The sequence below is a fragment of the Jaculus jaculus genome, chromosome 15 (assembly GCF_020740685.1).
Source record: "Jaculus jaculus isolate mJacJac1 chromosome 15, mJacJac1.mat.Y.cur, whole genome shotgun sequence".
In the NCBI taxonomy this organism is placed as follows: Eukaryota; Metazoa; Chordata; class Mammalia; order Rodentia; family Dipodidae; genus Jaculus; species Jaculus jaculus.
The window spans coordinates 53325945-53353476 of NC_059116.1; the positions used below are offsets into that span (position 1 = coordinate 53325945).

Sequence of the window (27532 nt, forward strand, 5' to 3'; positions counted from 1 at the left end):
TATAGGAAAATAAGTAATAAACTGTCCACCCTCACCAATAGAGATATGAAAGATTACAAGGAAGGGAACACAGTTGGCACCAGTTGAGACCTGTTCTCTTTCTTCTCAGGCCCTTTGCCTTGGCTGTCCTCATAAAGATCAATCTTACCTGTGTAATCTATTCTCACTACAGAAAAATCTCCAAACACCAATGAGCTACTTTTCCATGATTAGTGGTCAGGATGTAAGTGTGTGGTTCTCTGGTGCCCCAAAGACCTTCCATAGTTTATAGTGTTTCTTTACAATTTAATAATATGATTGCACCAAAATCTAGCAGAAGGGTTAAGGAGATAGCTCAGATAGTAAAGTGCTGAGTTCAAGCTCCAGAACTCACATAAATGCCCACTGTGGTGGCAGCTATTTGTAATCCCAGTGTTGGGGCATGGAGACAGAAGGATCCCTGGGGCTCACCAGCCAGCCATGCTAGTCTAATTGGTAAGTTCCAAGCCAAGGAAAGACCCTATCCACAAAAGAGTTGGATACCCTTCTTTTGCCTCCATCCACATGTGCACAACACACACACACACAAATCTAAGACAAAATTTGGCTTTTGGAGCAGCTTTAAGCCTAAAGATCTTAAACACAATAAGCAAAATCATCTATATTTCCTTTCCATTTCTTATGGAAAACCCACTCAGGTCTCCTGACATCACAGAACTGTAATGTTTGATTTCTAAGAAACTCTAGTTTGATTTTCATCTGTAAGTCTGTTGAGCCAGTAGATTGGGTACCACTAATCTAGGTGGTTTACATTAGTGCTATTCCTGATGTTTATCCTAAATCCCTGCAGGAAGCAATGACACCACATAGTGCTCATGTTTGTGTGTTGTTGAAATACATCCAAAAGCCTCATTCTAAAGAATTCATCAATTGTGGCATAAATGAAACACATGCCTCTGCATTTTTCTTAAAAAGGACGCTTTGCAGATTAGAAATGCTTCCACATGACACTAGAAATGGAAAGTTTCAAGCTAACATCTTCCCAAGCCTTAGTGTGATTTGGACTAGCTGATACTTACAAAACAAAGCAGATGCTTGGAAAGGAGAATTTCAAAGAAGGAAGAGCTCTGGTGGCTTAAAAGGGGAGAGCAAGTAATTCAGTACAAAGAGGGCAAATTTCCTTAGTACCTTCCTCACTGTGAGGACATTGTGCACATCTCAGGCAGATACTAAGTGGTGCAGTAAAGCAGCAAATTAGAAGAATGTAAATTCTTTAGTAGGAATTGCACGCAGGGGGGAAATGCCTCCTAATGCTCAGATTTGTTTTCATGTAAATAATGTACAGTCTTCCTAAAATCAGACTGGCCCAGAGATAAGCAAGATATCAATGTCTTCAGAAGATAATGTGCTGGACTCCAAAATGGCAAGGACATTGTTATCTTCCTTCGTGGTGCAATTCTTCTTGACAAATAAGGAAGATCTAACCAGAACTGAAATCCAGCAGTTACAGGCCTCTGGATCCCCTTGTTCTAAGCATGCACATATTTGTTCTCTCTTTCTCTTTCTCTTTCTCTTTCTCTTTCTCTTTCTCTTTCTCTTTCTCTTTCTCTTTCTCTTTCTCTTTCTCTTTCTCTTTCTCTTTCTCTTTCTCTTTCTCTCTCTCTCTCTCTCTCTCTCTCTCTCTCTCTCTCTCTCTCTCTGATTTCTTATTCCTCTCAATTTTACACTAATTGGTTGAGTGATCCCAGATGATATCATTTCTGTTTTAACTGGTATAATTGCTATTGTTATTCCTTCCCTATCCTTCTGTTTGTTGCAGTGCACAGACTAGGGGCCACCCAGAGCTCTCTGAGATTAATCAGACCCTCACTGTCCCACAGTAGAAAAAGCAAGTGGTCTGTGTTCTCTATTGTCTTTTCCTACTAGAAACACAGGCTCATACACTCATGTCTCAAATGTCTTTGATTGGCTGTCAGCATCACCTTCATTTCTCTATCCTTAACAATTTATGGCACAGGCTATATCCTAAAATTTAGCATCTAATTGCCACATGATTTGCACTGTTCACTGTGGACATTGTTTTCCATTAAGTTAGTTCCCTTGCCCTCCTTAGAAAACATCTCAAGAGCATTTTGGAACAAGAGGCACTCTCGGCTGTCCCTAGTTGTATTCTGACAATTAGAAAGTCCAGCTTCAGCACTTAGGGAGCTCACAGAACTCAACCCCTGGTAACCATGACAAATGGGTGAGAAGTACTTACAACAAAGGGCTCAACTAAAATGTCTGGCAGGATGCCTGCTATTGTGAGGAAATCTAGACATTGCAGTGTAAAGTAATGCCTGATGTGGAATCAAAAAGGTATGTAGCAATTTGCAGAAAATGACTAGGGTGGAATCTATGTCAGGCAAAAAACAAATGGGCAACAGTCTGGTATGTTAGAAGGTAAGAGGGACTGGAAGAGAACCACAAAATAATCAAAATAAACCTCCACCTTCATTCTCCATGGGGGACTTAGTCCATAACCCCTCAGGTACCATAATCTACAGATGCTCAAGCCTCTTATAAGATGGCATAGTATTTGTTTATATAATATGTAGCAGCATAATGATATATAAGTAGCTATTGTTGTATTGATTAGGAAAAGATGACAAGAAGAAGCAAAATCTGTTCATGTTCAGTACAGAGCCAACTTTTTTTTTTAATTTTTTTTGTTCATTTTTATTTATTTATTTGAGAGTGACAGAGAGAGAAATAGGCAGAGAGAGAGAGAGAGAATGGGCACGCCAGGGCTTCCAGCTGCTGCAAACGAACTCCAGACACGTGTGCCCCTTGTGCATCTGGCTAACGTGGGACCTGGGGAACCGAGCCTCGAACCGGGGTCCTTAGGCTTCACAGGCAAGCGCTTAACCGCTAAGCCATCTCTCCAGCCCCAGAGCCAACTTTTTAAAACTCATTTTCTACTGTAGTTTGTTGGGTCTGCAGGAGTGAATCCCTCAAATATACACAGATATAGATATTCCACTGTATTCAAAGACTCCAGGTGCTGTGTGTTTAGGCTTGAGCTTGTAAAATTGCTAACATTCAACTAGAAATTTCAGATCTTAAAATATAGCTTTTTATGCTGCATGAAATTGATATTATCTTTATTACTTCTCAATCATGCTTCCCATAATTTACTTTAAAATACATGGAAAGTGTGTTAGGCAATTTTGAATTACCTGGGAGGATGAAAGGAGGTCAGCAGCTCTAATTGAGAGTGCCCCTTACAAGGGTGGTTAGATAGATTTTTGGAAGATGCTAAAGGAGATGTTACTCTCCACATAAGGCTCTATCAACATGCCAACTATTTCTCTAGTGATGAACTCCAGAGATTTTTCTTTGGTAGAATCCTGGGTGTAAAAAATGATTTTCCAGGGCTGGAGAGATGGCTTAGTGGTTAAGCGCTTGCCTGTGAAGCCTAAGGACCCCAGTTCAAGGCTCGGTTCCCCAGGTCCCATGTTAGCCAGATGCACAAGGGGGCGCACGCGTCTGGAGTTTGTCTGCAGTGGCTGGAAGCCCTGGCGTGCCCATTCTCTCTCTCTCCCTCTACCTGTCTTTCTCTCTGTGTCTGTCGCTCCCAAATAAATAAATAATTAAAAAAATTTTTTAAAAATGATTTTCCAAACATAGGATGAGGACCAAAAAATGCATGTATTGACCAGAACACTGGGAACTGTCCCACTTACACATGCAAAAAGGTAGATAATCCCACAAGCCCCACAGCCAAAACAATTAGAAGTGATGCTGAGGCTTGATTCAGAATTTGCCTTGGGTCCAGCTGCTGACTCAGAAGATTCTCCTTGTGTGAATTTGGCTGGGATGTTAGTGAACCATCCAGCAAGGAGCACACAATGTAACATAGGGCCAAGACTTGATCAACCTGATATGACTCCCTTTGGGCCTCTTCACTAAAAATTGCAAAGGTGGCTGAATTTGAGCCAAGCCTTGTTGTTATTAAAGTTAATGATCAAATTTGTTCCCCAAAAGTTCTGTCACTCTCAACTTTCAACAATTTGAGGCTACTAGTAGTTTCCCTAAAAGCTTAATAGAGATAATCAATAATTAGGTCACTAAACACACACACACACACACACACACACACACACACACAAATACATAAAGTGTATGTTAGGTAGCATTTACCTTTCTGATTGGCACATAAAATAAAATTTTCCATTCATTCTAATCCCACAATTACTAGATAGATAACATGAGGCCCATGGATCTTTGGCCATGTGACCACGAGCACAATCATGCACCCCCCAGCAACCCACGGCTTTTTACATGGATGCTGAAAATTGAACTCAGGTCCTCTCACAGCCAGTGCTGTGGGGAAAGTGCTCTTCCCTACTGCATCATCTTCTTGGCCCCTTACCTTTGATTCTTAACCTTTGTAAAAGGCTCAGAAAGCTACAGGTATGCCTTCTTTCTTTCAATAAAAATATTTCTCAAATTTGCATACATTTTCAGGGAATTGGCCCTGTCCATCATGGATTTTTCCAGATAAAAACTGTTAGCTTTAGAGTAGGGCTCTATGACAAAGCTCACTACATAATTCACTGGAGATTGAGAGAAATATATACATATATTGAGAGGAGTGTTTCATATTTTATATATGTATATCACATATATACTATACACATATAACACCAACATATATGTGTTATATGTATTTTTTTAAAGATGGTCATGTATTTGAAATTCTTTATCTCGACAGAGATCTTGAGAGAGAATCTCTTTTTTAATTTTTTTTTGTTCATTTTTATTTATTTATTTGAGAGTGACAGACAGAAAAAGAGGCAGATAGAGATAGAGAGAATGGACACACCAGGGCTTTCAGTCACTGCAAACAAACCCCCTTGTGCATCTGGCTAACGTTGGTTCTTGAGAATCGAGCCTCAAACAGTGATCCTTAGGCTTCACAGACAAGCGCTTAACTGCTAAGCCACCTCTCCAGCCCAAGAGTGAATCTCTTGATGACAAATATCTAGCTAGTTTGTCCCAGAGCTCATGAAGGTAATTATTTTGCTTGATGGTTTGTATGGCTCCGGATCCCCTGACATCCAGCAGGCTGTCTATGGCTTGCTGTGGTGACATTGTGTCAGACAGGTACAGGAGGAGACAAGTGGCTACAGGACATGATCTTCTAAGTCCTCTATAACAGCCCTGCCTCCTGAGTGCTGAGATCAAAGGCATGCACCACCATGCCCTGCTATGTCTGTTCTTTATTCAAACCTTAGGGCATCTGGTTTGTCAGAACTTGCTGGTATAGAATTTGTTAAATCTCACTTATTTGAAAAAATCATGGAATTAGTATGAAAAATGGGCCTAAAAATTGGAAAGTAATTTTTAGCTACATCCAATGCCATTTTAAAAATATGGAACACATCACAAATTTGCGTGTCATCCTTTCATAGGGCCATACTAATCTTCTCTGTATTATTCCAATTTTAGTATATGTGCTGCCAAAGCGAGCACTATTATATGTATTTTTAAGGTAAAAATATACATATTTGAAGTCCTTCTTAAATTCACTAATGGAGTCTATTTAAATTAGTACCTGCTCAAAAATATCATATTTTAGGTAACAAAGGTTTAAATAGCAAAAGAAAATAATCAATTTTCAGAGGGAACATTGGCAGGTAGGAAGTCCTGGAAGTCTTTGTCACTTTCCTGAATCTACCCCCAGGAGGCCACTGCCTGCTTTTCTTTGGGTATCCATAGCCTTTCAAGGAGGGAAGGAAAGAAGAAAGGAAGGAAGGAAGGAAGGAAGGAAGGAAGGAAGGAAGGAAGGGAGGGAGGGAGGGAGGGAGGGAGGGAGGGAGGGAGGGAGGGAGGGAGGGAGGGAGGGAGGGAGGAAGAGAGGAAAGGAGGGAGGGAGGGAGGATTACCCTAACTCACCAAAACAGAGAGGGGATTGATTGCTGTTCAATACTTGAAACCTCCATACTCTGTCATCATCCATACCCACTTAAATGCAGGACCTGTGTTCTGATGAATCAAAGCTATGAAACACTCCTCTCAAGTAAATAGACTGAACCCAGGTGGTAGAATTTATTTCCTGGAAGTTGTGGTTTTCCCAGTTGAGCCTTCATAGCTAAAAAGCATCCCCATATTACATGAGTGTGGAAAGTTAACCCTGTAGAGTGCATGCCTCCAAAGCAGGAGCTGCAGGATGGATACAGATGTACTTCAGGTGACCAAAAGAAGAATGACATCATTCCTAAAGGTATCCTTTATAGCAGCATCCTCAACCTTGAATGTGTGTAAGAATTTACTAGACAGTGTAGTTTCTTGGAGCCCATCCTCAGAGATTCAAATATAGTATTCAAAGCAAAACCTATGAATTTACAGTTCTAATGAGTTCATACTGTGTTGTTTATTAGCTAAGCACCAATACTCTGAGTGGCATAACTTTACAGGATGTAACCAGGCCAGTATTTAGTAACAGATTCCCAGTGGTCTTGCTTCCTGGGCTCTACCTGGTCCCACCTCTGTCATTTCCTGGATGCTAGAAAGAGTATGCCTTTATTTTGCTCAAAATTTTGGCTGTAGCCCCAGTTAATTCTACAATAGAATCTAAATGGCATACCAACAGCCAAATTTGTTTTGATTCTTATTGTTTACAATCCTTCCTGATGCTAGACCAGGCATGCCTGCATCATCCCAGGTATGCTGACCTTTTCCTCCTGTTGGTAACCTGGGCTACACTGAGTTATCCAAGGTCAGGTCAGTGAGAGGACACTTGCAAACCACACACTCTCACCTTGCTTCTCTTTCCCAAAGCACACACTATCTCAGTATCAGTAGAACTTGAACATCCCAGTCCCATAACTGTTTTCTTTTAAATTCTTTAGAAAAATAAAAGAATTTTCTTTCTCGATATTTTCAAGGCACAGGAAGATGGGAAAAGAAGTGTTTCTTTAATCTAGGTCATCTTAACAAAAGCCACTCATTTCTAAACACTACTTGGCAACAGCCTGAGAAATCTAAGAAAACTTCATGATTTTGTCTCAATATTTGGTCTTTGTAAAAGTAGTCCTATTTTGTTGCGATGGTGGTGGTTCTTTTCTTACCCAACAGGCATCAGCAACCTTGTACTGACTACCCCATTAACAGACTTACTGTGCTGATGTTGCCAAAGTCCTAGGCCAGAGGAGGCCTGACTTTTGGGAGACCCAGAAAACAGATCAGGCCACATTCCATAAAAGAAAATGGAAAAAAGAAACTAACAGTAAAATAAGAAAGGGATATTAACCAGTATAGATATACTAGGAAGACAAAGGGGCCCCACTATCCTTAGCCATCTTCATGGGTACTGATGGGAGCTTCAGGTTTAAATATGGAAGATCTAGATGGAAGGCAAGAGGTATGTGTAAGTAAACAGGTCTGGTCAGTTGCTAACTCTGGTAAAAGGTCCTGGAAAGTGAAAGTGTTTACTTCAGTTAGTCTGAGGTGATACAGTCCATCATTCCAGGGAAGGCAGCAGGAGCATAAAATAGGTGGTCACATGGCATGCATTGTCAGGAAAAAGACAGATACATGCTGGTACTCAGCTCATTGTCTCCTTTTTATTCAGTCTGTGATCTCAGCCCATGAAATGTTGACATACACATTTAGGCAACCTCAACTGACCTAATGTAGAAACTCCTTCACAGACTTACCTTAAAATTTGTATACTAACTGATTCTAGATGCTGCCAGTTGACAATCTAGATTAACTAACACATATGTAATGCCTAAACAACTGAGACAAGAAAAACAGTCTGTAAATGAAGAAGCAAATTGTTAAGAAATTGCATCTTTAAGAAAGCTTAAGAAACCTATACTAAGACATCACAACCAAATAAATATGGCTAGACACTCAGCCCCATACCCCATACACAGCCCTACCTCAGAATCTGCCTTGACCACATACTTAGATCCCTAAATTTAGAATACCAAAGACCACCAGGTCGAATAAATTTAATTCTTATGTACTAAAATTTCTATTTCAAAGAACTATTGAGACTAGAATTTCATTAAAGAATAAATTAGTTCTCCCTGGCCCTTTAGCTACACACATCTGGGTCTTCACACTGGTAAGGTTATCTTTTCCATTCTAGCAGCCTGACTGCCAGGGTGGGAAAGGGACATTTTTTATTTAATGGTTTTATTTTTTAATCTCTTTAGAAATGCAGGGTTTTTTCTAAGTTCCTTCTCTTTGGTGGGGGGGGGGGGGCAGTGGAGGGAATGGGGCTTATTTCAGGTCTACAGAGTCCAAGGGAGTCACCATCAAAATTCTTCCTGGCTTTCAAACTTGTTGTTACACTCTAAATAGCCATTAATTTGTGTGTGTGTGTGTGTGTGTGTGTGTATGGGTGCACAAGGGTTTCTTGCCACTACAAATAATAGCAGCTTATGCCACATATTGTGTCTGGCATAATGTGGGTACTGGGGATTGAACCCTAGCCAGCAGCATTGCAAGTGCCTTTAACCACTGACCCATCTCCTGAGCCTTTTTTTTTTTTTTTTTTTTACTTCTTAATTTATTTTTTTCAGTTTTTCAAGGTTCTAGCCCAGGCTGACCTGGAATTCACTATGTAGTTTCAGGGTGGCCTCAATGGCAATCCTCATACCTCTGCCTCCCAAATGCTTGGATTAAAGGCATGTGTCATTATGCAAGACTTAATTTTTAAAATATATTATTATTATTATTATTATCAAGAAGTTTCCTGACTTCTGACCAAAATGGTGAGACTTCTGACCAAGATGGCGACTGCCTAGCTGTGCTGCAAATACCAGGAAAAGAAAGGCAAGAAATTAAGGGTTATCAGGGTTTTCTTGACAGTGGGAGGGCACAGAGTGGGGAAAAACAGGGAATCGCGGATCCCCTCTTGGGTGGGTAGTCTACCATACAGCTGCCGCACCTGCGCCCCAAGCAGCTGTGCTCTGATCGCATGCCTGCCAGCCTGCTGCACTGTGCTCTGATCACACACCCGTCGGGACCTTCACCAGGCAGGGAACTCCACCATTGTGCACCAGCCCGCCACACTGTGCTCACTTCGCACACCCGTGGGGACCACCTCCGCTGTGATTAGGAGGCTACTAGACCCCCGCTGCTGTGCTCTGATCGCAACCCGCCGGCCAGCCACTGTGTGCCCTGATCCCATGCCCCCATCAGCTGCCTCTGCACTACAATTGCACGTGCAGCAGGCCCAGTCCCACAGCAAGGGCCACACAAGCCCACAGAGTCACTAGCACCAGCTCAGGTGCCATCACCTACCTGTCAGTTGCTGCCCATCCCCCACTCCCATGAGGAAGGAGAGCACAGACTGTTTGCAGGTCCCAGTGTGCCCAGCCAGAGTTTGGCCACTTTCAGGGGCTTGTTACCTCAGTCCCCTTCCAAGCTCGAAAGGCAGGCAGCTTTGGTGCACTACTGGGTGAGAATTCAGGCAACTTTGGCACTCCTGTCAGGCAGTAGATAGGCAGCTTTGGCAAGAGAGAGCAAAAACCCAGGATGCTTGGCATCTGCCCCAGGCTGCCTTGCATTCTCATTGAGCTAGAGCCCAGGCTGCTCCACCCACCTACCTGTCCATAAACTGACATGGGTAGACCACAGCGCAAAAGAAATAACATGAAAAATAAAATGCAAGAAAATCCAGACAGATCACCCAGTCCAACAAGGATTACATCTAACCAAAACATAGAAGAGTGTTTAGGATCAGAATATCAAGTGGAAGCTATGAGCAATGCAACCCTGACCAACTGACTTCTAGAACTTGCAGGAAAGCAACAAAGGACAGATAATCGTGTGGATGCTACCATCACTAAGATAGAGCAATATAATAAGATACTGGAAGGAATTAAAAGAGAGCTAAGAGAGTTGAGGGAGAGTGAAAAAAAGAGGACCTTAAAAATCAGCTGGCCACACTAAATGAAAACATAAAGAAATGCAAGGAAGATTTCCAAGAATCATCAAGAAAATCAGAAAATGGGGTGAAAAGGGAGTTGGACAGAGTGATGGAAGTAATACATAGGAAAGTAGGAGAAAATGCAAACTTAATTAAACAAGTCCAAAACTCTCTACAGGCTCTCAAGAATAGAGTCAGCGAAGTAGATGATAGAAACTCTGACCTGGAAGACAGGATGGAAGAAACAGTTCGAGAGTTCAAAATTTCAGTAAGTTCAAAAGTTCCTATGAACAAAACATGAGGGAATTGTGGGATACACTTAAACATCCTAATATCAGAATCATTGGAATACCAGAAGGAGAAGAATTTCAGACCAAAGGCATGGAGAATTTATTTAACACAATAAATGTAGAAAACTTCCCCTGTCTCTTAAAAGAAAGATACAAGAAGTGAACAGAACTCCTAACCGACTGGACCAAAGGAGAAACTTCCCAAGACATATTATCATTAAGACTCTAAACATTGACAGCAAAGAGAAAATTCTAAAAGCAGCTAGGGAAAAACAACACACCACTTTCAAAGGGCACCCCATCAGAATTACTTCAGACTTCTCAATGGAAACCCAGAAAGCTAGAAGGGCCTGGAATGAAACTCTCCAAACTCTAAGAAACTATGGCTTCCAACCCAAACTACACTACCCGGCAAAAGTCTCCCTTATAATAGATAGTGAAAGAAAAACTTTCCATGACAAAACTCAGCTTTACAATTATATGAACACAAAACCTAACCTACAGAAAGTATTCCAGGAATTTCTGCACAGAGAAGAAACAAATAACCAAACAAAAATGCCTACAAGAAGCACATCACAACAACCAAACCCAGAGTACACACAAAAGATTACAAATGCCCTGAAAACATCAACACACCTCTACCACCACAACATGGCAGGGATCAAATCAAATCTCACAGTCATCACCCTAAATATTAATGGCCTTAATTCTGAAGGAAAACACCCCAGCAGGGGGTCCCCCACGCTCTGCCCGGATATGGCAACACCCCAAATCACTCACAAGAAGTGGTCTTGATGCAAACTGCAAGAGGATTTTATTCCAAGCGCGCTGGGGCCCACAGTCGTACACCGCACAGGGGTAGAGGACTGCAGAGCCCCAAATGCAGGAACAGGACAGTTTTTATAGGGTTTCTAACAAAGCCTGTGCATTAGACCAATCATTTTTTAATATCAGGAGCCCGCAAGGTGTTAGCCAGTCAGGTTGTGCCACCCCATAGTTTCTAAGCCAATTAGTTTATGACCTTGGTGGTCAGCATTTGCGCAGGTCCTTGGGTGGGAGTAGCAGAGTGTGGTACCAGTCTCCTATGACCTTGGAGGTCAGCCTTTGTGCAATTCCTTAGGTGGGGGTAGCAGAGTATGGTATCAGCCTCCTATGACCTTGGTGGTCTGAGACAGGCTGTTACAGCTTATGGTGCGAGCTACTAAGGCTTACAGTGTGGGCTATTAAGGCTTATAGTGTAAGGCTTATAGTGCAGGCTATTTACAGAAACCAAATAAGTGGTTCACTTCATTACTCATTTCCCATCCTTGAGGGCTATCTCATGCCCTTTTACCTAGTTTTATATTAGGAGCGGGCTCTGATATAATGAGAAGAGGGATTCCTTACTTGCTTCCAACAGAGAGTAAAGCCTGGAGTTTGAGGTATGCAGGGAGCCTCCTTAAGCTCCCCTTGGAGCGTGATAGTATTTCTGAGCTTCTGAATTCTTGGGCCTTTCAATTCACCCATAAGGAGACACAAGCTAACAGGATGGATCAAAAAATTAGACCCCTTAATCTGCTGCGTTCAAGAAACCCACCTTACCACTAAAGACAGAAACCTCCTCAGGGTGAAAGGGTGGAAAACAATATTCCAAGCAAATGGGAATAACAAAAAAGCAGGAGTAGCTATATTAATGTCGGATAAAATTGACTTCAAACCAAAAATAATTTAAAAAGACAAAGAAGGCTTCTTACTACTTATCAAGGGAACAATCCATCAAGAGGATATTACAATCATAAATCTGTATGCACCAAACACAGGGGCACCACAGTTCATAAAACAAAACCTACTTGACAATAAAACAGAAATAAACACCAACACCATCATAGCTAGGGACTTCAACACACCATTATCAGTAACAGACAGATCATCCAAACAGAAACTCAACAGGGAAATAAGAGAGCTCAAAAAACCATAGAACACTTAGACCTAACAGACATCTACAGAACTTTCCATCCCAAATCTACAAAATACACTTTCTTCACAGCAGCCCATGGAACATTCTCTAAAATAAACCATATACTGGATACAAAGACTGCCTCCACATATTTAGGAAAATCGACATAATTCCCGGCATGATATCAGATCACAAGGCTATATTCCTAGAACTCAACAACAACAACAAAAAAAACCAACAAGAATCCCAATGGCAACTGGAAACTGAACAGCACTCTCTTAAACAATAAATGGATAGTAGATGAAATAAAAAATGAAATTGCAAAATTCCTGGAATTGAATGACAATGAGAACTCATCATACCAAAACTTATGGGACACAATGAAGGCAGTCCTCAGGGGAAAATTCGTAGCACTCAATGCCTTCATAAAAAAGACAGAAAGATCCCAAATCAATAGCCTAACCATCCACATAAAGGCAATGGAAAATCAAGAAAAATCCAATCCAAAGAGCTCCAGAAGGAAAGAAATAATTAAAATCAGAGCAGAAATTAATGACTTGGAAACCAAGGAAACAATTAAGGCAATTGAGAAAACAAAGAGCTGGTTCTTTGAAAAAAATAAACAAGATTGACAAACCTCTGGCCAATTTGATCAAGCAAAAATGGAGAGACTTGAATTAACAAAATTCAAAATGAAAAAGGAGAGATCACAACAGACATAAGTGAGATTGGGAGAATCATCAGGACTTATTTCAAAAACCTCTACTCCACAAAACTGGAAAATGTGGAGGAGATGGATAAATTCCTGGACACATATCATCTACCAAAGCTAAACTCAGAGCAGATTAATCACCTCAATGAACCCATCACACTCATGGAGATAGAAAAAAGTAATAAAAAAAAAAACTCCCAAAAGAGAAGAGTCCAGGACCAGATAGGTTTCCAGCCGAATTTTATCAAACCTTCATGGAAGAACTCAAACCTATTTTTCTAAAACTGTGCCACACAATTGAAGAACAGGGAAAGCTACCCAACTCCTTATATGAAGCTAGTATCACCCTAATCCCAGAACCAGGCAGAGATGCCACAAGAAAAGAAAACTACGGGCCTATTTCCCTAATGAACATAGATGCAAAGATCCTGAACAAAATACTTGCAAACCAAATCCAACAACACATCAAAAGCATTATCCACCTTGACCAAGTGGGATTTATCCCAGGAACACAAGGGTGGTTCAACATACGAAAATCTGTTAATGTAATACACCACATAAACAAGGTTAAACATAAAAAGCACATGATCATTTTGATAGATGCAGAAAAGGCCTTTGACAAGATACAACATCACTTCATGATCAAAACACTGGAGAGAACCAGCACTGCCGGTTCACATCTTAACATAATAAAGGCAATATACAAAGCTCCAAAGGCCCAAATAATACTTGATGGAGAGAGACTGGAGGAATTCCCATTGAGATCAGGAAAAAGACAGGGATGTCCTCTCTCACCTCTGCTTTTCAATATAGTTTGGGAAGTCCTAGCTCAAGCAATAAGACAGGAGAAGGAAATAAAAGGGATACAATTTGGAAAGGAAGAAGTTAAGTTAGCTCTATTTGCTGATGGCATCATTATATATGTAAGAGACCCAAGATACTTCATCCCACAACTCCTGAAGGTGAATAACTCCTATAGCAAAGTAGCAGGATACAAAATCAATGCACAAAAATCGGTAGCATTTCTGTATGCAAATGACAAAGATACAGAAAAAGAAATAATAGTCCCATTTTCAATAGCAACAAAAAATAAAATAAAATATCTTGGAATAATGCTACCCAAGGAAGTAAAAGATCTATACAAAAAAAATATAAAATTTCTCAGATAAGAAATTGAGGAGGATGTGAGAAGATGGAAAGACCTCCCATGCTCCTGGATAGGCAGAATTAACATTGTGAAGATGAGAATCCTACCAAAGGCAATAAATAGATTTAACGCAATTCCAATTAAAATCCCTACATTGTTCTTCACAGAGATAGAAAAAATGATCTCAAATTTCATGTGAAAAAACAGAAGGCCTCACATATCCAAACATATCCTCAGCAAAAGAAATACCTCTAGTGGCATCACCATACCTGATCTAAAGCTATACTACAAAGCCATACTATTAAAAACAGCAGGGTACTGGCATAAAAACAGGAGTATAGACCAATGGAATAGACTCGAGGACCCGGATTTTGGGTCAAGCTACTATAGCTTCTTGACATTCGACAAAGGCTCGAACAATATAGGCTGGAAAAAAGATAGCATCTTCAACAAATGGTGCTGGACAAACTGGATAACCACATGCAGGAAACTAAAACTTGATCCACACATTTCACCATGCACTACACTCAAATCCAAATGGATCAAAGACCTCAACATAAGACCAGAAACTCGAATCCTACTGGAAGAAAATTTAGGATATACTTTCCATGATATAGGAATGGAAAAAGACTTTCTGAACAAAACCCCAGTAGCTCAAGTTCTTAAACAGTCACTCAACCAAAAGGATCATATGAAGCTGAAGAGTTTCTTTACAGACAAGCATATAATAAGCAAAGACAATAGAATACCCACAGAATGGGAGAAAATATTTGCGGGTTATCCAACTGATAAGGGCCTAATCTCTAGAATCTACAAAGAACTCAAAATTCTAAACAATAAGAAGACAAATACGCCATTCACAAAATGGGGCGCAGAGTTGAACAGGCAGTTCACAGAGGAAGATATACAAATGGCAACACACACTTAAGAAAATGTTCATCATCCCTAATCATCAGAGAAATGCAAATTAAAACAACTATGAGATTCTACCTTACCAGAATAAGGATAGGCAACATCAAAAAATTAAATGACAATAAATGCTGGCGAGGATGTGGAGAAGAAGGAACACTCATTCACTGTTGGTGGGAATGTAGGATGGTACAACCACTTTGGAAAGCAATAAGGAAACTCCTGAAAAAGTGACTATACAGATACCAACAGACCCAGTTGACCAACAGATGCCCTTACTGGGCATCTACCCTAAAACCTCAGAAAGATTTGCTCAACCATGTTTGTAGTGGCTCAATTTGTAATAGCTAAAAGCTGGAATCAACCCAGATGTCCATCATTAGAAGAAAGGATAACTAAGATGTGGTATATCTACACAATGGAATTCTATGCAACAGTAAGAAAAGAAGACACAAAGAAATTTGAGGAAAAATGTTTGAACCTGGAACCGATCATTCTCCTTGAACTTACACAATCACAGAAAAAAAAATCGACACATAGTCTCACTCATCTACAACACCTAATCTGAATCTACCCAAGATACCTTACATACCCAGCAAGTGCCTCATGAACTAGACAATAGGATGGATGGGGAGGGAGGGGAGGGCATTGAAGGGGTGGAAAACACTAATTTGGACCCAAAAGGTAATGGTACCATAAAATTTTACTTCCTAAAAAACAGACCAAATGGCTGAACCTTCACTAGACCCTTACAGGAAACACCCGGACCACAATACACTGGAAAGGGTAGGATCAAGACTAACCTAAATCTTTTATATCTTCCCTCCCTCCCTCTCCCACTCTCCCCCCACCTCCTCTCTAACTCTTGTATATTAGTTATGTTTTTCCTCAATTTCTTAGTGGGCACTGACCTGTAACCCCCACTACCAGCTTGGGCTACCATACACAATGAGCTCTAGATCAGAGAAACCTGCAAGGTTTCCCAAAACAATGACAGACTTCTGTCAGAGTACTTGATGACCCACCAAAGGTCAGTAGTAAGACCCTATTGCTGAAGACTCCATACGCAGCTGACACGTAAAATGGAATGGCATGGCTGGAAGCCAGGAGAGAGTCAGTCCCCAGACAGTCAGCATGTCTAGTGCCAGAAGGTGCTACATGGGCTACTGGGGGAAAATGACCAATATCTGTTCAAGCACATAACCTACTTAGCAGCAAATAACCTGTTGTGATGTCCACACAAGTGCAATAGTGGCACACAGCCATGTTAGGGAACCATCTGCTCTTGATTCAGCTAACTGATCTGCTCAGTGGTATGAGACCCATAGCTGGAGCTGGGAAACAAGTCAGAACCATACCCAAACATAAGCCCACTCTCCAATATCAAGCTCCCATCAATCATGGGCTACAAGAGGACCTACACCTATCAAACTCTCTATCAAAAAAATAATTGTTATCTCAATTTTCCGGGTGCTAACTTACTCTCCGTTGGAGAATCTGCTTCTCTTTTTCAGATAGATGCAGATCCTAAGAAGAGAGCTGCCCCAACATACCTCAAAAGAGGCCTGAATGAAACTAAGGATATTTGGCGAAACAAGCAAGGGTGATTTTTTTCCTGATAAACTGGATACCAACACAAAGGGAAAGGAGACCAACGCAGAGGAAAATCAACCCCTACCAAATCAGAGAGCCAGAGCCTCAGAGACCCCCTACACCTCAGCACTGAAGCAGACCAAAAGTGAACCCAACATGGCTCAGGGAAATTTTGCAGAAGAGGGGGCAGAAAGAATGTCAGAGTCACATGTTGAGTCATGATATGCAGTCATTTATCGTACCAATAACTGTGGGCTAACTCCACAATGCATTACCCATTTACATCAACAAGGAGGGTTCATTGGGAGGGGGTAGATCATTGATGAGCCTAAACAATGGTACCAAACTGCCTGTATTGATGAAAAGAAAACTAATAAATTAAATTTAAAAAAAAGAAGTTTCCTATGGATACATAATGTGTTGGTACCCTCTTTTTCCCTCACACCTGCCCCCATCCCCCTGGGAATACTCCTCAGTAGGGTTGCAGGTATTACCCATGGGGCTGTAGTTTATGCATTGTGGAAATAGTAGTAAGTTATTTTGTGGAGAAGGAATGCCACTGGGCATAATGTCTCAATTGGAGGCTATTACAATCTTATTGCCCCCTCTTCTGCAAAATTCCCTAAGCCTTGGTAGGTGAGTTTGGTTTTTGTTTTTGTTTTTTTAAGGGATATTCCTCTGCATCTGGTCTTATTTATTTTATTTTTAATCATTTTTTTGTTTATTTATTTATTTATTTTTTGCTCTCAATATATTTTATTCTGATGAAGTTACAAACGTAGATACAAAATACTTTTTTAAAAAAGTACAGTTAACTGACTTAGAAAAATAGATAAAGCCCCAAAGGTTTAAAAATACAACATAAATTTTTATGTGAGGAACATTTAAAAATATTTTAGATGATAACCTCTGCAAACTACATCTGATGTAGGCCAAACATAGAATGTTGTTCTACAATTGATATGTAGCACACTGGTAATCCATCTGGATTTACAGAATACTTGTTGAAATAGAATATGAGAATAACCTAAGTATAAATTTCAATGCAGTTGTTTCAATAAAGTTACTGCTGTAACATGTAATACTCCTTGAAGCTTTATACAACCAGTACTAAAAGTAAATGCAGAAATAGGAAAACCAAATGATTAGTATTATTCCTCTTTTTCAGAATTCTACAATAACAGAAACCAAATCTACATGCTGACGTTGGGAGAAAAGAACATGCCTACAGAAGGTCAGTGACAGGCTGTCCACCTGCTGGTACTTCTGAGGCCAGGGTTCCAGCCTGAAAGACCATGTCCCAAGAGTGAGGCTGGGTAGCGCCAGCACCATGACTGGGGCTGCGGAGAAACATACTGCTAGGGCTCACACTCTTGGGGCTGATTTGTTCATGCTTCTGACATATCTGAGAAGCTCTACTCCTGGTGTAACCTCCCTGCTCAGAGAGAAGGCAGCAGTGTACTCAGGAAACCTCAACGAGGTTTGTAAAAGCTACTATTACCACTACCGCACTCTGCACTACTTGTTGCCAGAGTGAAGGACAGTTCAGATCTGCAGTTCTCCAGGAAGTAGTCACAGAAACTAGAGCTCTGAAGCCTAAGATGGACTACTTTACTTGCCACTGGCCACTTTATTCAGTCAGAAAAATAGAGGATATATTTGGCCATCAACATGAAAACTGTATTACAACAACTGTATTACAACAGTTTGAAAAATGTGTATATCATTGTCCAAGTTTTTTAGAAGGCCTGAAAATTAAAGCACCACAGGATGAACTAGGTAATTTAGGAGGCACTCTCCACTCCATAATTGTAAGCAAGTATGAGGAGCACAAATGAGGGAGGTAGGGAGGGGAAGGCGCATGTGCAGCAGGCAGTCCCAGGCATGGGGGGAAAAAAAGGAGTTCAGGTCAGCCTGATTCCTCAGAGGTCTACCAAAGGAGGCCCTTCAGCTGGAACAGGGAGGTGCCATCCTTTTTCCACTCTCCTAATTCTCCTGCCTCAGAAATAAACAAAGAGTGCAATGTTTAGGTGTACTGTTGGTTAAGCGAGACTAGCTCATGAATTTTCATTAAAAAGAAGAAGCTAAAAAGCTGGTAATAGTGGTGCATACCTTTAATCCCAGCACTTGGGAAGCAAAGGTAGGAGGAGAGCCATGAGTTCAACGCCACCCTACGACTACCAAGTGAATTCCAAGTCAGCCTGAGCTAGTGTAAGACCCTAGCTCAAAAACAACAAAAGAAAAAAAAAAAAAAAGAAAGAAAGAAGAAAAGAAAAGAAGTGAGGAGAGGGAAAACAACACATAAGCGACATTCTAGGTTTCAAATCACCAAGAAAGTTTTGCCTTCCATCTCACTAAGCTGTTTTACTGTCCTAGACTAGAACCACCTCGGGTTCCGTTTGGAGCTTTGTTAAGTAGAGGGAATTCTATCATTGAAAATACATGCAGACAAGTGAGATCTTTTCTCTTTGAGATTTTTGAAGTATTAGAAATGATGAAAAAATAAAATTTTTCTTAAAATTTTAAATAATGTAATTTCCTTAGGGACTTAAACCTGCTTTCTTGTTTGCAAATGGCTGACATCTGGACCTCTGGATTAACAAGCATCATGGATTACCAAATGTTTTTCCTAAGTGATTACCCCATTTCTTGAAATCCTCAAACAGTGATATATGGTCTCCACCTAAATTAAATGAAATAATACCTTTAAAGTTCTGGGCTTATTTAAGAATGTACTGAAAATGACTCATTAAAACTGGAGGGGTTTTGTTGTTTTTTTTTTTTCAAGGTAGGGTCTCACACTCTAGTCAAGGCTGATAAGGAGGAATTCACTCTGTAGCTCCAGGCTGGCTTCAAACTCACGTATCTTCCTACCTCATTCTCCTGAGTGCTGGAATTAAAGGTGTGTGCCACCACACTCAGCTTTAAAACTGGATTTTTTAAGCAATTCTTTTCCTTATAGTCTACTGGAATAATAAAAATAAATAACAACCAAAAAGACCCCTCATGAAATCTAACCTTTCTAAAGCAATCAAGGAAGCTAGTGGGGATGTTCCCAAAACCCCAACTCTGAGTCACAGAATGCTGACTATCTAGAGCACTGCCAGTCTGGCAAGTGCTTGGGATGCATCGTAAGCCATCATACACTTCAAGAGTCAAGGAATCAAATGAGAAAAGTTCTTTTATCCCAATGCAAAAAGAAAAAATTCAAGTTTCAATACAAAACAAGATAAAACCCTACAGCACAACCTATCCATTGAGTATTACCAGAATGAAGATTATTTTTAATGTACTTCTACCATTTTTGTCTCCTTTTAAGTTTGTTCTCATAAGCAGCACAGCTACCCTCCTGCCATGTTGTAAATGTGCACACACTCAAGGCTTTTTTATTGTGGCCTTAAGTTTTGTCCTTACTGGTATAAAGTTTGTGTATTTCTTAACATAAACTAAGTTTCAAGTCACAATAAAAACATAGAAGTCTCAGCACTTGGCAGAGGTAGAAGGATGGCCATGAGTTCAAGGTTAGCCTGGAACTACACAATGAGTATCAGGTCAGTGGGTCTAGACTGAGACCCTACTTAGGAAGTTGGGGCAGGGGGACCAGGAAACAAAGAAGAAAAGTACTCTGAATACTTTCCTCTCATTCAGAACTGCAAGGCCTTGGAAAAACAAAGTCACTGAAGACAGTGGCTGAGAGTGTTAAATTTGTCACAGTTTTTTAGAAGTCTTTTTTTTTTTTCTCAGTCAAAAGCTACGTATTAATTTGAAAGAAGCATTTTAAAACAAAAACCTAGGCTGCAGAGGTGAGTTAGTGATTAAGGCACTTGCCTGTGAAGCCTAAGGGTCCAGGTTCAATTCTCCAGGTCCCACATAAGCCAGATGCACAAGATGATGCATGCATCTGGAGTTCATTTGCAATGGCTAGAAGCCCTGCCACACCTATCCTCTCTCACTCCTCTTTCTCTTTCTCTCTTGGTCTCAAGCGAATTAAATAATAATAATAAACCTACAAGATCATTCTTAGAAGACATAGTTACTTCAGATACACTCTCCCCTAATAATTTAGACAAATGTGGATACAATCTCAGATTAAGTCACTTTAAAAATAACTTTGGTTAATTCCATTCCATATAGGCCACATGATGATTTAGACCATCCACCATGGATTTTCAAAAATAAACATATTCTTTTTTGGGGGGGGGTAAGGGGAGAGAGGAGACAACAAGGTCTCACTATGTATTCCAAGCTGGTATCAAACTTGCAGTCCTCCTGCCTCTACCTCCAGAGTGCTGGGATGTAACAAGTGTGCATAACCATGCCTGGCTAGAAAAAAAAAAAAGATATTCTTATCTATAGAAACATTAGCATACAACCTTGAAACTAAAAGGTTACCCAAAGAGATAAGAAGTTGTAAATTATAAGGAAACTTAAACATACCTTTTCTACTTATAATAAAGATCAGAATAAAACTCTTCTGATTATGTTTACTTTGTTCTAGAAACCTTATTAATAAATTATTGCTGAAAATTCTTAACATCCATTATGTTATTACCTGAAACAAAGGCAGTCAGATTCCTGAATAAAAGAATAACTACAAACTAGTCATCACATGTTCCAACCAAGTAGGACTCTTAAGGATAGCAGGCGTGGCCACACAGTACTTCTGCTCTGTGTCCTTAAGGTCTCATTCTGAAGCTATTACACCAACCTACCTTTGGGACAATGGATATCTTTTTTATCCCATTTTCTTATAGTCTATACCACTAGTCTATGCCAGATAGCATTGAGAGAGCATTAGATGAAGCAAGAGGGTAACTGTGTTCTAGAAGAAACATTTATCTGTCTTTAGATCCAAGCTTCTCAATTAATTCCTGAAGAGGTGCCAATTCGCGCCTATCAATCAGACTAAACTCCTGAACAAAGAAAATAAAGCACTTAAAGGAGGTGTTGAGGTGGGCCTCCTCTTGCAGCTGCGTCACAGAATCAAAGTGCTGGCGATAAATATGGGCATAAACCCTGAACAGCCGCTTTAGAATCGTCTTGGCCACAGACATAAAGTTTTTGGGAAATGGAACACCAATCTTAGAAGGAAAAAGAGTTTCATCATCAAGCTGATCCTGAACCCAAGTCATCAAATAGTCAATGTATTTTGGTGCAGAACATTTAATGGGCTTTTTAATATTAGTACCATCTGCCCAATGATATTCATACCTGGGACCTGCAGACATGACTGGGCAGCTTGCTTCAGTACAAAATTCTGTAATAGTTCCATATAACATGTTGATTTGATGGAAGAAATCCACAGTGTTAACAGCAATCCACTCATTGAGGTCCTCTCTCTCTGGCAACATAACCGCTTGTCTCAGATTGCCACTTCCGAGAGTCGCTTCTGCATGTTTCAAGAGTTCATACTGATGAGAGCCTTCAGGGATATTCTTCTTTGGCTTAAATGTTTTAGAAGAGCGGCAGCTGAAGAGGAAGCTCATCTTCGGCCCTGGCGCAGGGGAGGGGCCGCGGGCCCCCGCCCTGGTCAGGACTCGGAACAGGCGCGGGAACCGAGGGCCGGCGACAGTCCTCGGCTCAGAGCCGGGTTCCAGCAGCTCCTATTTATTTTTATTTATTTATTTGAGAGTAACAGACAGAGAAAGAAAGAGGCAGATAGAGACAGAGAATGGGCATGCCAGGGCTTCCAGCCGCTGCAAAGGAACTCCAGACGTGTGTGCCCCCCCCCCCCCCCCCCCCCCCCCCCCCCGTGCATCTGGCTAATGTGGATCCTGGGGAATTTGAGCCTTCAACTGAGGTCCTTAGGCTTCACAGGCAAACGCTTAACCATTAAGTTATCTCTCCAGCCCATATGGGTGAGTTTTACATCTACTTCAGTGAGGAGCTCTTAGGAGCCTCTGGATTTCTGCTTTGGTAGGTGTTGAGTGTCCTCAGGGACTGTCTCCTACATCCTGGTGCTGATTTTCAGGAACAGCATGGAAGCAGCGCTCAGGCTCATCTCCCCATTCTTCTGTGGATTCAGCTGTGGCTTGGCTGTCTTGTCATGGATTTCCTTAAGTGTTTCATAGTTTCCAATTCATTCACTTCTATCTGATTGTGATTATTTCTATCCATCTGGAGCTCTTAGGGTTGGATTAATCTTGTTTTACCAATGCTTTTATGAGGATAGTTATTAATTTGGGATCTCTCCATCTTTGTCATAAAGGCATTTAGCACTATGAATTTTCCCTTTAAGACTGCTTTTGTTGTGTCCCATAAGTTTTGATAAGTTGTGTTTTCACTATCATTCAACTCTAGAAATTTTACAATTTTATTTTTGATGTCTTCCACAACCCATTCATTGTTTGAAAGTGTATTGTTCTGTCTCCAAGACCTAATAAAATTCCTAAGGTATCTCTCCTTATTAAGTTCTACTTTAAAGCATTGTGATCTGTTATAATGCAGTAAGTTATGACAATTTTCCTGAATTTATTAAAGCATGCTTTATGGCCTAATATGTGATGTGATATTTTGGAGAAGGTTCCATCCATGGGTTGTTGAGAAGAATGTGTATTCTGTAGAATTGAGGTAGAAAGTTCTATAGATGTCTGTTAATTCTCTGTGGTGTTTTTGAGCACTATTTTTCCCTGGTGATATTCTACTTGGATGATACATGTATTGATGGTAGTGCAGTGTTGAAGCCTCCAACTTTGATGTCGTTGATGTTTATTTCTGTTTTGTTGTCAAGTGGGTTTTGTTTTATAAACTGTGTTGTACCTGTATTTGGTTTAATATTGATTTAAGGTTGTAATGTCCTCATGTTGGATCATTCCACTGATGAGTAAGAAGTGGCCTTCTTTGTCCTTTTTGATTATTTTTGGTTTGAAGTCTATTTTATCAGATAATATAGTGACACATTCCTGTTTCTTATTTCCATTTGCTGAGATTATTATTTTCTATCCTTTCACCCTGAGGAGGTTTCTGTCTGTAGTGGTGAAGTGGGTTTCTTGAAGAGAGCACATAGAAGGGTCCATTTTTCTGACCTACCCAGTTAACTTGTATCTTTTGATGAGTTAGTTAAAACAATTAATATTTAAGATGATAACTGTGAGATTCTATTTAATTGTTACCATGATGGAGGGTCCTTTATGACCTGTGGTGCTTTCTTGGGCATTGCACTTTTTAAGGATTTTATTTCTTTATTTTTCACTTTTTAAAAGAATATTATTATTATTATTATTCATTGCATTTTGTATGGATACATCATGTGTTGGTACCCTATTTACCCTCATCCCTGCCCCCATTCCACTGGGGACCCTCCGTAGTGGCGTTGCAACCCTAGAGGGTTGTGGGTTATGTGTTGTAGGAACAGCAGACAGATTTTTGGGAGGGGGAGAGGAATGCCTCTGGGCATAATGTCTGAACCTGTGGCTCTTACAATCATTTTACCCCCTCTTCTGCAAAATTCCCTGAGCAATGGTGGGTGAGTTTTAAGTCTACTTCAGTGATGAGCTCTTAGGAGCCTCTGGATCTCTGCTTTGGTGATGAGTATCTTCAGGGTCTGTCTCCTTCACCATGGCACTGATTATGAGGTTCAGCATGGAAGCAGAACTCTTGCTCATCTCCCCAATTCTCATGTAGTTTTGGCTGTGGCTTAGCTGAAGTGTGAGGGATAGTTTATTTCCTTGGGTCTTGCTAGCTTCTGAAAAAGTAGAATAGTTTCTCCAATGGAGAATGAAGTCAGCATACTTTTAATGGGATAATCATTATTAATTTAGGGAGAATTTAATGGATGTAACCCCCCTTTTAGTGAGATCCTTGACACTGGAGAGCACAATCTTTATTTCCATAAGATTCTGATCTGATTCCCAATTCCAGTTATGGGTTCCTTTACATTGAGTGAATCTTTTAGCCCATCAGAAAGCTATTGGTTACCCACCAAAGCTGTGTGCCACTATTTCACTGGCATGAATGTTCTATCAGTTTGCTTCTTAGTAACTTATACCTTTGGTTGCTCAGACCATTGTTGATTCCTTTCTCCCAGTAACTTGTGTAGTGCTTTCCATTACTAGATGGGCTAACACTCTGGGGATGGCCTCTGTTCTGGATTCCAGACAGTTATCTCCATGTTCTGTGTCAGCATCATATGGTGTCTTCAGCAATAGGGGCTTACTTTTTGCCTCATACAGGTAATCAAGTGCTTTGATCGAACCCCATTTTGGTTTGGAGACCTTGTAGGTCTCTCCAATCAACAGTCCATTGTGCATAGCAACCACTTTTGTTTCTGGGAGTTACAGGCCAGAGACAAAAACATTTTTTTAAAAGTTTAAGCTTCATCCCATCCTCTCCCAAGCCCTTCTTTTCAGTTGCACCCCCTTTACTTCTTTTGAGGGTTGTATCTTTTACTCTCTCTCCAAGGATAAAGGTTTCTATGGTACCAGTTCATTTTGGATTGAGTTTTGTGGTTGTTTTTCCCCACTATCCCTTACCTGTCCCCCCCCCCCATACCCTTTCCATCTCTATTGTCTGGGCCTTGAGGTACCTATCAGGTATGTCAGCAACTCAAGTTAGTCCAGGTTAGCAACCACAAACAAGCGACAAAATGAATTGAGTATGATCTGCAACAAGTTTGTCCATTTTTCTACAAATTTCATTGTATCATTTTTTTTTTTCTTACTGCTGAGTAGAATTCCATTGCATAAATGTGCCACAACTTTGATATCCATTCTTCCAGTGATGGGCACTTAGGTTGATTCCATTACTTAGCTATGATGAATAGAGCAGCCATAAACATGGTTGAGTAAGTATGTCTGTAGTGATGCATGGAATATTTAGACTAAATGCCCAGTAATGAAATAACAGGGTCTGTTGGGAGCTCTATGTTCATCCTTTTCAGGAATCTCCATATTAATTTCCATAGTGGTTTGTTCAAGTTTACATTCCCACCAAAAGTGGATGAGGGTTCCTCTTTCCCCACATCCTCACCAACATTTGTTGTTGTTAGATTTTTTTAATAATTGCATTCTTTAATGGAATAAGGTAGACTTTCGTGGTTGTTTTAATTTGCATTTCCCTAATGGTTAGGGATGTTGAACATTTTCTTAAGTATGTGTTATCCATTTGTATTTCTTCCTCTGAGAATTCCCTATTCAGTTCTCTACCCCATTTTTGTAGTGGGTTGTTTGATGTTTTATTGTTTCATTTTTTGAGTTCTTCATAAATTCCAGACATTAGGCTATTCTCAGTGGAATAGCTGGTGAATATTTTCTCCCATTCAGTGGGTCATCTATTGGCTCTGTTTATGGTACGTTTGTCTGTGCAAAACCTTTTTAGTTATGTGAGATGCCATTTTCTGACTGATCATATAATTTCTTGGGTACTGGTGTTCAGGAAGTCTTTGCCCACTCCTATATTAGGGAGAGTTATTTTTTCTTCCAGTAGGAGAAGAGTTTCAGTTTTTATATTGAGGTCTTCAATCTATTTGCATTTGGTTTTTGTGTATAGTGAGATGAGAGTGTCCAGTTTCATTTTTCTACATATGGTTATCCAATTTGTCCAGAAGCATTTGTTTAAAATACTGACTATTCTCCAGTGTATGGTATTGGAGCCTTTGTCTAAGATCTTTGTCTAAGACCTGTAGTTACTTGACCTAATGTCTGGGTCTTCAATTCTGTTCCATTGGTCTATGTTTCTGTATATATGCCAGGACCATGCTGTTTGGTTACTATGGCATGTAATATAGTTTCAGATAGGGTATGGTGATACCTCAAGAGGTGTTTTTCTTGCTGGTAATTTGTTGGATATCCATGGCCTGTTTCCATTCCATATGAATTTTGAGATGATTTTCTCTATTTCTGTGAAGAATTATGTTGTAATTATTATTGGTGTTGCATTAAATCTATATGTTGCTTTTGGTAAAATTGCCATTTTCACAGTATTAGTGCTACCTATCCAGGAGCATCAGAGATCTTTCCATCTTTTCTAAGTCCTCCTTGATTCCTTTCTTGAGGGTTTTTTTTTTTAATTTTTTTATTATATAGGTCTTTCACATTCTTAGTTAGTGCTATTCCAAGATATTTATTTTATTTTGCTGCATTTGAAAATGGGACAGCCTCACTGATTTATTTCTCTGTATATTTGTATTTTGCATATAGAAAGGCAACTGATTTTTGTGCATTGACTTTGTATCCTTCCACTTTACTGAAGGAATTAGTCACCTTCAGAAATTCTGAGAGGGAGATTTTCAGGTCACTCATGTACCATGTCATGTCACCTACAAGTAGACTTAACTTGACTTCTTCCTTTGCAATTCATATGCCTTTTTAAAATATATTTTTTATTGACAACTTCTATACTGAAAGACAACAAATCATGGTATTTCCCTCCACTCCCCCACTTTCTCCTTCATAACTGCTCTCTGTCATATCCCCTCCCTCTCTCCTCTAGTCTCACTTTTAATTTGATGTCATCATCTTTTTCTCCTACTATGAGGGTCTTGCGTGGGTATTGCTAGGCACTGCAAGGTCTTGGATATTGAGGCCAAATTCTATCTGGACAATTGTATGTAAGGAGCGGTACCCTTCCTTTGGCTCTTTCATTTTTTCCACCACCAGATCCACAATGGACCCTAGCCTTGGAGGATGTGATAGAGATGTTTCAGTGCTGAACTCTCCATCACTTCTCAGCACTATGTTGCCTTTTAGGTCACCCTAGTGGTCATTACCATCTGAAAATAGAAGCTTCTCTAACCAGAAGTGAGATTACCATTAATATATAAATATGAACATTAAGTGTAGTGCTTTCAGGGCAATTTTATGAGAGTAGTACATGCATTTATTCAAACAAGAGCAGGCTTTATACCATTAAGGCTCATTACCTCCCTGGCCATAGGCTTTTGATTAGGTTTTCAGTACCAGGAACCTATTCCCTCCCATACAGGGGGCCTTTAGTCTAATTAGAGAACAAATAGATTCCCCTAGAGCAGACATGCCACTATTGCACTCCTTCAGTCATTTGGCCTGTCTGGGCAAACTTGAGGTTTCCAGTGCCCACT

General features: G+C 40.3%; 1 protein-coding gene and 1 non-coding gene across 2 annotated transcripts; both read right to left on the reverse strand.

Moving 5' to 3' along the window:
* Nucleotides 1–5390: 5390 nt before the first annotated feature.
* LOC123455154 lies at nt 5391–5496 on the reverse strand. The gene has a single exon (XR_006633713.1). It is a non-coding gene; the product is annotated as a U6 spliceosomal RNA (small nuclear RNA).
* Nucleotides 5497–21170: 15674 nt separating this feature from the next.
* LOC101595666 (MOB kinase activator 1A) lies at nt 21171–22017 on the reverse strand. Its single transcript, XM_004666758.2, has one exon. The coding sequence runs from the start codon at nt 21981–21983 to the stop codon at nt 21333–21335; it is 651 nt and encodes a 216-aa protein (XP_004666815.1). The 5' UTR covers nt 21984–22017; the 3' UTR covers nt 21171–21332.
* Nucleotides 22018–27532: the final 5515 nt, after the last annotated feature.